General features: G+C 39.0%; 1 protein-coding gene across 1 annotated transcript; it reads left to right on the top strand.

Annotated features, from left to right (window-relative positions):
• The first annotated feature begins 12 nt into the window (after nucleotides 1-12).
• Nucleotides 13-10,945, top strand: rnft2 (ring finger protein, transmembrane 2). The gene is made up of 10 exons (XM_085426259.1): nucleotides 13-142; nucleotides 219-296; nucleotides 1,142-1,653; nucleotides 1,739-1,815; nucleotides 2,475-2,575; nucleotides 2,900-3,053; nucleotides 7,498-7,647; nucleotides 8,993-9,058; nucleotides 9,164-9,265; nucleotides 9,988-10,945. Exons 2-10 carry the CDS (start codon nucleotides 250-252, stop codon nucleotides 10,120-10,122), a joined length of 1,344 nt encoding a protein of 447 aa, XP_085282385.1. The 5' UTR covers nucleotides 13-142; nucleotides 219-249; the 3' UTR covers nucleotides 10,123-10,945.
• The last annotated feature ends 342 nt before the right edge of the window (nucleotides 10,946-11,287 follow it).

Genomic DNA, 11,287 nt, shown 5'->3' with positions numbered 1-11,287 from the left:
GCTGATTGGTAGATGGCGGTCTTAGTGACGCCACACCGGAAGTTTCCCGAGCGGATCGTCTGGGCAGCAGCAGCAGCTGTCTAGCTAACCATTTACAACAACCATGACAAGAGCTGTAGTCCAGTACACCGCATTAATTCAGGTAAAGTGGTTTATATTTTTGGTCACTTCTGTGAATCACATACTGGTGATGATACTGTGGATTTGTGCGTTTACAGGACTGGACCATGTGGTGATGATCGGTATGCCATGCAGAGGAGACACAGCAGCAACACGGATGGCATGCCCTCTGAAAGGTGGGGAAAGGAGGTGCTGCACAAATGCACAGATGCTTTTGTCACCCCTTCTGCCTGCACCGCCTGTATGCTTTCTTGGTAGTTTTGGCAAGGCCACATATTTGCAATTGTAGGTTATATGTGCTTTCCAACATTGTTGCAACACTTTGAGTTTGGCCTTCCTCCATTTGTTGCCTTATAACTCTTAATTACTCTCAGCACAAAACAAAAGGAGTTATAGACCAGCATCATTTCATTTTGCCAGAATAAAAAAATTGGAGCTCCAATCGCGTTTAGTTCAATAATTCAGTGAGCAACATACTGGCAGCGGAAATGAATGGCGCTCAGGCCGGCCTTTAGAGACATACTAAAGACCTCGGTCATACAGGAGGAACTCAGAATAAAGCTTTTACTCCTCTGCAATGAATGAATCAGTTGAAGTTGTTTGGGCATCTGACATCTGGACCACCTGAATGCCTCCTGGGTGAGGTGTTTGGGGCATCCCCTACTGTGAGGAGGCCTTGGGGAAGACCCAGGGTACGCTCAAGAGATTATGTCTCTGAGCTGGCTTGGGAATGTCTCAGTGTCCCCAGCAGAAGAGCTAGAGGACGTGGCTCTGAAGAGGGAGCTTTAGGCTTCTTCATTTCATTCATTTAACCCCTGTTTAAGAAAAACTGCAACCGAAAGCCAAACTCATCAAGTTTTATCATCAGTCTCAATTTAATATCTGTGACTTGGAGTAAAAGAAAAACGCATCTTTGTCCCCAGAGGTTTTCTGATAATTGAAGAACACACTACACAGATTAAGATGCTGATGATTATTCAAAGACTGCATACTATACTACGTGCAATTTTTCTCCATTTAGGAGCCGAAGCCAAACTCTGGGATCGGAAAGCAGCCTGGATGAGGGTGGTGTGTTTGACTGCCTGAAGCCTGAATCACCCGCTTCTCCCCAGCAGATCTTCTCCGGCCTTGTTGGTGTCCCCTCCAGCTCTGTCTCCTCTGCCCAATTCCAGGCAGCCGGCTTAGTCTTGGGCTCTCCCCCTGAAGTTTTTATCCAGATGACAACATCATCCAGAGAGGAAGGGGGGCCCCATCGCACAGAGGGTGGACCTTTTCTCCCTCGGCCACCTCAGCACCATCATCACCATCACCACTTCCACCATCAGCCCCTTCAGCATAGGACCTCGTCCCTGCTCCAGCAGGCTACCACAGCAGCTGGCTCAGAAAGGCACAGCTCCAGGGAGGAGGCCCAGGAAGACCAGTCCACCCCAGCCCCAGCTTTGTCTGAGTTGAAAGCAGTGGTCACCTGGCTACAGAGAGGCTTCCCCTTCATCCTTATTTTGTTGGCTAAAGTCTGCTTTCAGCATAAACTAGGTATTTCAGCTTGTGGAGGACTAATGTGGCTAAGATTGTTTAACGGTACCTCTCATGCACTGATGATATTGCACCTCTCTCGCAGGAATTGCTGTATGCGTGGGGATGGCCAGCACGTTTGCCTATGCCAATTCCACTTTAAGGCACCAAGTATCATTACGGGTAAAGGGTAGAACAAAATCCAAGAAGTATAGCTATTTTATTCTTAGATCAGATTCACGCTAATGTTTTCCAAGCACGTTTTAGCACAGCAATTATTACTGAAAGATGTAATTATGTTCCTTATTTCTCTTTATTATACTTAATAAAACTGTTAAATGATATTAAATTAGTAATTATTATTATTAAATAATATTTTTAGTGATGTTAAAACAGAATGCACTGATCCATTTTTTGACGATATTGTGTGTTAAATGTAACGTAGTGCCGTTTCAATAACAATTGGACTACAACAGAGCTGTATTGTAAAAATAAATAAATAAGTGTAATCATTTTTTGGTAGACAGAAGATTTTGTAGGTGGATTAATTCATCATCGTCGTTGGTCTTGATGAGCATAAGAAAAATATACACGCTGAATAAGTCTTATTCTAAACATCATAAATCAATTTGGTGTATAATCACTGAAATACCTTTTAAAATTGACTTTTTATGTGAGAGATGTCTATGTATACATGCTCTTTCACATTCAAACAAACTCATAACACACCAAGCATTCTGTTAGTTTGCAGCATTATTTGAAATACTAGCACCTTACAGCACATTTAGAAGAAATGTATGGTGCATGTTGCTTGAAATCCCTCTATGTGTCTCTGTTACCAGGAGGAACGTTCTGTATTTGTTGCTCTATGGATCATCATGTTCCTTGGAGGGAACATCGTGTATATCTACTACACATTTAGTCATGAAGAGCTGCACAACAGGTAGTGAACCAGCAAAGATTTTTCTAGTAGTTCTGTGTTTCTTTGCCTGCCATTTTATTTTATTTTTTCTACATATACATTTAGGTTTTTCCCCATTCATTTTTATGTTGTGCGTTTTATTTTTACTTCCATTTCCTTCAGGCAGTGTTCCCGTTCTTGTCTGATCTTGTCCTGTGAGTATTTTTGTTTGTTTTGTTGTTTTGTTTCCACAGAGTTTCTGACATGTTCTGACATCTTTTCCTGCTGTTGTTTGTCATTAGACGAAGTGTAAGCAACACCATCCTTGACAATAAGTCGCTGATTCATTTTGTTTTTCTCTTCTAGCCTCATATTTGCCAAGCCCATCCTCAACAGCTTTGATTTCTTTGATCTGATCTGGGCAGTGGGCATCACAGATTTTGTACTCAAGTACGTCACCATCATCCTGAAATGCTTTGTCCTCTTTCTGCCTAAGATTCTCCTGGCATTCAAATCCAGGGTAAGAAATCCAGATTCATTCATTTTCTAGACCTTTTTACAGAAAATGCACGTTTTTCATGTTAAAAAAAGATACAGAGACCAAGACAACATTTTGATTTCAGTGAAAGTGTAAATTAAGAAATAAGTATCCATTAATTCAGCGGTCCCTAACCTTTTTTGTGCCACAGACTGGTTTAATGTCAGACAATGTTTTCACGTACCGGCCTTTAAGGTGTCGAGGATGATACGACCAAGACAAAAAACTGTGGCATTTTGTAAAAATAATAATAAATGCAAATTCACTGTGTAATTGTGTAACTTTATTAGCAGCGTCCTCCTGAAATGCGCCAACGACATTGAGAGTAACATCAACTCTCGCGGCCCGGTACCAAACGACTCATGGACCGGTACCGGTCTGTGGCCCGGGGGTTGGGGACCACTGCTTTAATTTTCTTCCACTTAGATCGATGTCCAATAGAAATGTCCAGATTTTGCACATTTTTGAAAAACCTCATTTAGAATGTGGCCAGAAGGTATAATAGTCAGATAGCTAAATCATCTCAACCAGGTCCTTCCACTGTGACTGGGCAGCGGCTTTAATCTGAAACTCTGTGCTCATTACTCTGTCATCAGGTCTGGTCAGAGTGATGTAAGAGTGTTGTAGATTTCTTCATCAGATAGTGATGCAGTGAACAGATATAACAGATAAAAATTAATTCTTCTTTGCCTTGATTTTCACTGTAAAGCAATCATTTTGTCTGTGTTAAAATCAAGCGTACTCCTTTCCTTGACAGCAGTCCTCTTTTGCTCCTCCCTAAAAGTTCAACTTTACTCATTATTTAGCTCATTTAAGACCAAGATGATGGAAAAAGAGTATTTCGTTAACAAGCAGTAATAGACATAAAAGATTTCGGTAGGTAAACTTGTGGAAGGCAATTTAATGGTTGCAAGGTCTCAGGGGATTTCTCACAGTGTCCCCTTTTGGCGGTCAGTTGTTTGTTGGCTTTATGTTCTCAGTCTCTCTCCCCATGGCTACCACGCTGGCTTTGCAAGCACATTCAGCTCGGTCGTCTTGTTGCCTTCATCTGCAGGCCTCCTGCAGTGGAGGCTGCAGGCAGGGAGCGACTGCCAGGTGACTTTGCAGGAAGGGTCATAAACTCACAACCAGATGACTTGTGTCTTTGACCACGTTCACGTTTGCTTTTCATGCGATTTCTAATTAAAACCCAAGCAAATCCTGTATTTGGAAAAAAAGGGAATCAAATGCAAATGTTAAAGTTCATGAAAAATCATAAAATATCAAATAATTGAGATTATAATTATTGGCCATACAACTGATTAATTTTGATTAGGCCTTTACCAAAACTGAGCATCTTTACTTTCCAGATCATGTCATTCTTTTCTTCTTCGATTATCACACTGCAAATTATTATTATTAAGATTTAGAACAACTTGATCAAAAACCTTTCTTTCTCTTTAACTCATTAATGAAATACCAGGTTGTATATGTTGTAAGATTGTATAGCAAACTTGAAAGACATCTAAGCCAAGTTTCTGTCAAAAGGCAGTATTCATGCTTGTTCACAACATGTCAAGTTACAGGGTGCTCACTCTTAAAGTTGTTAAGCTCGGTTCATGAGGTGAAAAAAGAAAATTTGCTAAACTATGATGAAATACTCCACTGAGTGAACAAAGTGCTAAAGGGTCACAGTGTGAAGCTGTTTTGTATTCATTAGGTTTTAAACGGTACTCCTTAGGTGAGCCTTGTGAGTGCGGGTGTCTGCTTGTGTGGTTTTTTTCTGTCCTGAGGCGACAAAGTATGACTGCAAATGCGCACGCACACACACACACACACACACACACACTTTGATTTCCATACAGGTGCAGCTTGTATTCCCGTTGTGTGCTTGTGCGTTAAATGGGAGGTAGAGGAGGGGGGAGTTATAAAGTATTAGGATTAAATTTTCCACTGATAAACAAACCTAGAGGCCTATCAGAACCACACCAGCCAGCAACTGAGCTCATTTGCCCTCGAGGGGATTGCAGAGGTGAGGTCATCCCTCCCTGGAGCTGGACCATTACCTGTATCCTCCGCTCACAAACACACAAATATACACACACGGATTGAAGCTTCACAGTTGTGATGGGACACGTAAAATATTTTGGTAATCCCCAATTATATCATCAATTCTTAGCTTTTTTCTCATTGAAGCCAGACAGTGCTGTCTGTTCTGAACCCCATGAAGTCATATAATCTGCCTTTTGGATTCATTACTGTGTCCAGCTGTGGATACACTAATGATTCCACATAATCACTGCAGTCAGCACAAGTTTGCACAAGCAATAGCGGGCATGCGATCAGAAGTTCCATGACGGTTATGTTTTAAAGGCATAGACTCATAAAACTGCTTTTGCTTGAATCTTATTTAATGGGTAATTACTAAACATGTATTTTCAGTGTTATCAAGTTGTCACTAATTTCAGTCGTGCTAATATGGAGTTAAATATATTTTAAATACATAAGATATACCTAATAAATCCCAAGAGTAGAGAAATTACTATAAAATAAATGCATATCGCAGGTATGCATATCAAAGACCTTTCACAGAGTCTTTGGATTTTTTTTTACTCTATTTCTTAAGAACATGACTTTCAGCTACTGTAATCTACTGTAGATCATTTTTAGGGCATTTACTTCTTCTTTTGCCCTTCATTTTTCCTCATTTCTTTTAAGGACACACACTTTTAAAAAAACAAAACAAGAAAAGTGTTCAACTGAAAATGGTCGAGTACAAAGACTGGACCGCACGACAAAGCTGCCAATGCCCAAAGAAAACCTTTAAAAGACCTTCAGAAAACTTTTGCTGAAGACCACTTTTTTTTTTTAAAAACTGAGAAGAAAGGCTGGTTCCTTGGAAGAACAATATAAAGAAGTGAGCATTTGCGCAAGACCTTTGCACAGAAATGCAGCTCTGTTAAGAAAAAATAATAAAAATAAAATAAAAATAATAAACTAAAGAAGGTAAAGAATGCACAAAAATTATTTTAAATGTTTGTTCTGCCTACGCCAGAAAGATTTCCTTTTTAGACTTTTGGTAGCTGTGGAAAAAATGACTCGAACAGGAGCGTCCAGTAAGTTCCATTAACTAAATCTCATTGTTAAAGTTTTTTAGTTTGAACAGTCATACAAAGTCAAATTGTATTACATGTAAGGCAGTATAGAACAAAGTAAATTCATGTTTCGGGTGAATTGAATAACTGTGTGGCTAATTTTAGTGATACGATTTGTCCAGCTTGCAGTTTCTGTGTAACTGTCACTGCAATTGTTCTTCTTGTGTAACTTTCTTACCACCTCCATACACTCGTATTTTATATATAGCTAAATTTGAGTGACGCTATTATTACTGTTATTTTATTCATATTGTGATAATATTAGTGCATCCTTTTTTGTTTTGAGGTCCAAAATAACATTGGATATTGCAACAGCCCTAAAAGAATGACCCACAATGTGCCAGTCAAAGGAAGTAAGAATAAGCTATGACAGAACCGACTACACATTTTGTTTGTCAATCCTTTCTGAGTAATGTAGATTCCAGTCTTGTAGATAAAAATGTACAGTAATGGCTAAGCTAAGGACTACTCAAGCAGTATCTGCTACTCACACTGGCTGGCTCATCTCCAAACTTTAAATTTGACAGTTTTTACGTGGGCGTGATGGGCACTGTGGGATGCCAGACTGAGGGGACAATAAGGAAGATGAATTAGTAGCTAGTAGAGGTCTACTTCCCCTGCCTACCCAGCTGCTTGTGCCTCTTTACCCACAGTCATCAATCTTTGTCAGCTATCATCCAGGAAGTCATTATGCAAGCCAGGGCAATCGGGGAATCAAGTTTGCCTTCGTTTTGTTCGCCCCCGCTTTTAACCGTCCCCAATTCACTTAACACACTTTGTGGCAGTGGGGACAGAAGTACATTTCTACTCTGTGATTACGGAAGGGAGGCCCTTTAAAGATAGCTAGCGAGCCCCCATAGGGCTGAGCTTAATGTGGGCACTGGGTAGCAGGTGGAAAGAGCCGCTGCCAGTTTCCCTTGCAGTGTGAGGAAATTGCTTGTACTGCTGTGAAACTGCTGAGATCTGGACAGCGGCCACATTTGGGCTGGAGGCATGCTGTTTTAAGCTTTTAATACCACACTGCTCTCGACTAGATAGAAGAGTGCCCTGAAGCTACTGAGTCCTTTTTGCTTTTTTGGACAGCTAGTGAGTGGATCAGACAAAGAATACATATTGTCTCCACTGGGTATATATATTTTTTCCTTATATTTGAAACTTGTGTTATGTGTCTTTTTTGTTTCTTTTTCAAAAGTGCTGCCATTCAGTTTACATGGCCACATATAGTCACTGACACTGAATAATTGAAGTCTCAGCTATTGATGTAGTTTTTAATATTGTGTGTGTTTGTGCAGGGTAAGTTCTACCTGCTGATCGAGGAGCTGAGCCAGCTGTTTCGAGCCCTCGTTCCCATCCAGTTGTGGTACAAGTACATCATGGGAGAAGACCCCTCAAACAGTTACTTCCTGGGAGCTACACTCATCATCATCTACAGCCTCTGCAAGGTTTCAGCACCTGAGGGCAAAATTGCTTTTGTCCTTTTTTTTTTTTTTTTAGGTTTTGCATGGAAGGTTTCCACTAAAGACTTACTTTTAGACTTCTGGTAGAATTTTAGTGGTGCTCCTTTGCAAAAAAAATCATCAAAATTCAGTCATTATTTTCAGTCATGTATTGGTATCATGGAAATTTTGGCATGAGGGGGAATCCAGATGAGGGGTCATTTAAAATTATCAGACTTTTCCTCAACCATTCTTTTCTCCCCAATAATTGTAAGTCATTAGTACCATTTAGTCTGCTGTTCCCAGTATGGACAGGTAATGCCTCTGCAAATTTCTGTAAAACTGGTGGAAAAAAAAAAAAAAAAAACCCCAGCATTGTCACATTTGACAATGATGATGTTTTTAAGCAACATTAGTTTCAGAGTAAGAATGCACCTCAGCTCATGGACCCGTGACAGGGGAAGAAAGAAGGCAGAAAACTTAGTCAATGGTCACAGGAAGGTCAGCCTTTAAAAAGACTTCAAAACTCAGAAAATAGACTTTCTTGGGCAATGACTCACTAAAAGTTGGACACGACATTCTGTGGGAGAACAGAAATAGTGAAAATTAATGGAACATGAATGAGCAAGTCTATGGATGATGCAAAGATTATTTACACTCTGAGACTATTCATTCTACAATGTGTGGTTACAATTATTGACCTGCTTTCTTTAAATATAACAGTGATTCAGATGTTGTAGTTCTTAAATATGGGGGTGTTCGACTGAGTTACGTGGGTAATCTCCTGGATGTGCGTACTCCATGTACAAGTTGCAGCACACAGGTGTTTTCCAGAATCAGGCAAAGCAAGGCTTGCTTTAGTATAACAGCATGCTGATATGAATGCTTCTTTGAGTCATTGTCGTCATAACGGTGTTGAATGACTGGGCAACAGTTGAATGAACTTCAAAGAAACGAGCTTACACCAGAAGGCTGTAGGTGAAGGAAGTTATCAAAGGTCTAGTTTGTGTGTAACTGAAACAATTTTGACTTTTGATCAATTTGTAATGGCTTTATTTCATATAAAGACAGTGAGATAAGAATTAAGTTAGTGAGGTGTGCCCCTAAAAGAAATCCATTTTTGTTGTTTTAAAGTTGAAATGAACAGTTATGTAAAATAGATTTTTGTTTCTTTGTTTTCATTTCAAAGCAGCGGTGTGCCCAAATATGGACTTGTGAATCTGTTTGCATGTCTGTAAACTAAGTCCTTTCTAATTTTGGATGAAATGGGGAATCCTGACGGATGCTGTAATTCCATATTTTTTTATTTTTTAAATAATTGTGCTTTGTCTTGATCTTGATGGATTTGCAGTCCTTTGACATCTGCGGACGTATATCTGCAATACACAAGGCCTTGGTCATGCTCTGCAGCTCCCAGGTCAGTTGTGGGTTTTGTTTTTTGTTTTTTGAAGAATTTATAAAAAATCTAAATGACTATCCAGAAGATTTCACTCCTTTGTGTGTTTGTGCATATGTCATCCAGAGTTATGGAGTGAGAGCTGGCAGTCAGCAGTGCAGCGAGGCAGGTGATGTCTGTGCTATTTGTCAGGCTGATTTTAGAGACCCCATTGCACTTCTCTGTCAGGTAAGGGTTCATTAACTGGTAACAAAATGGTAAAAAAAAAAAAAAAATCTAAATTTTGCAAATTATTTGGCTCATTTAAAGTCAAAATTGTTGTCACTGAATGTCACTATATACTGACTGTTATTTGGGTGTGGTTAAAAGTTAATATGACCTACTTTTGTTGCTCTGTTATCATCTGTAAATAACAATTATGTTATAGACTTCTATAAAAGATGGACATAGTTTCTGGGTCTGAAACCAAACCTGCATTCTTTCTAATGGCCAGCAGAGGGTGGCTCTGTGGTCACAAACAGCTTTTAGATTCCTTGATCCTCTAATAAGGGCTCAGTCACTAGGTTCAGTGACTGATGTTAATTTTTGAAATTACAGCCCCCTTTATCCAAAAGAGCAATAATGCAGGACAAGCCTAACATGTGATTATTGCTTTTGTTGTTTCCATGGTTATGTCACATGGTTTCACAGTCAGATGTTCCCTGCAGTTGTGACATCTGGTTTCGGAAGTGCTTATATGGAGGGTCAAGTATGCTCAATGTTTCACAACGAGGCTTCATTAACCCGTGATGATTTCATGGTGACTATGTCCATTTTTTTTAGATGCAGTTTTCACAAGAGTAGCTTGAGTGACAAATTTACTTATTTATTGGTATTTTTAGCAAGATATCCTAGCTATGTATGTGTCACACTTCTGCCATCAAATAAATGAAGATTTTGTTATTTTGCAGCACGTGTTCTGCGAGGAATGCCTGTGTTTGTGGTTCGATCGTGAGAGAACGTGTCCACTGTGTCGGTCTACTGTCATTGAGACCCTGAGATGCTGGAAGGATGGCACCACCTCAGCTCACTTCCAAATTTACTAAGTTCTAATAATATAGCATGAGCATCCAGAGATATGTGATTGTACTCTGAAGCCAGGTAAACAGTGATGTTTCTGTAAATGTCTTATATAAATCAGGCAAGGAATAATTGGGGTAATACATGATATATTGGGGACATTAAATTTATAGGCATTTGAGAAGGCCATAATCGAATATATTTAAAAACAATCATCTCCTATAAAGCTGGTGATTGAGGCCACATGTTTAAAGAAATGATCAATGTGGTAAAGGAACATAAACTTGAGCTCAATTTCAATGGTTTGCTACTGTTGTAATCTATGGGTAACTTTTTATTTGACTTTTTTTAATATAAAAGTTTGTTTTAAGTGCGGTTATAATGTAAAACGTGACTGAATATACACTCTGAGTTGTCTTTACAATTTCATCACATGTATTGATTTAGTTCTACAAATGACTTTATTTGAAAATGAAATGTCTCAGAATGATTCTTAATGGAAAATCAGTTTGTACTCTTTAGGTAGAAGATGTTGTGGTTGGTAAAACATAAGCATATATAGATACTGAATAAGGAACAAGGTGGTGTGTGCCGTTTAAGTAGCCTGACCATAAACGGTGCATTGTAAAAGTGTTGATATGTAGTACATACATTGTCACTGACATCAGAGGCACATATCTGATAATCGTCCACACTGTAAATTGTCTTCCATTGTTATTCCTCATTTATGTTGTTACTGTGTATTTTATTTAGAATAATTTTCCTCGGGCTGCTTAATAGACTCTAGGACTATATGGAAAATGCGCAGTGAAGCACTGAGATCATTGGTTTTGAAATAAAGCACTTAAGCTCAAATATCAGGTGTATTTCTTGTCTAAATGCAATGACACAAAGAACATATCTCAGTAAACGTTTTTTTATTATCAGGACTGCTAAAAATTCATATGAAATGTTTTAAAAGTATAAAGACCATACACTTTATAAAAGACCGTTTCAGGAATTTTACCCACATTACATTAAATATACTAGGGGGGGAAAAGCTTTTTTCTTTTTTGCAGAAATCACAGACAGCATAACAGCATAGCTTCCTAGGAGTTTTCTTTATAATAACAAGCCACATAACACTCCCCCCAACAGATTAAAAAAAAAGCAGAGTAATGTGTAAACATCATCTAAACACTGTAGAAAACA

The sequence above is a fragment of the Rhamphochromis longiceps genome, linkage group LG12, assembly GCF_057381845.1.
Source record: "Rhamphochromis longiceps isolate RC_006_pf linkage group LG12, R_longiceps_female_GT1.1, whole genome shotgun sequence".
Classification (NCBI taxonomy): domain Eukaryota; kingdom Metazoa; phylum Chordata; class Actinopteri; order Cichliformes; family Cichlidae; genus Rhamphochromis; species Rhamphochromis longiceps.
Note: the sequence above shows the minus strand (reverse complement) of the source record. Positions and strands in the feature narration are given on the sequence as shown.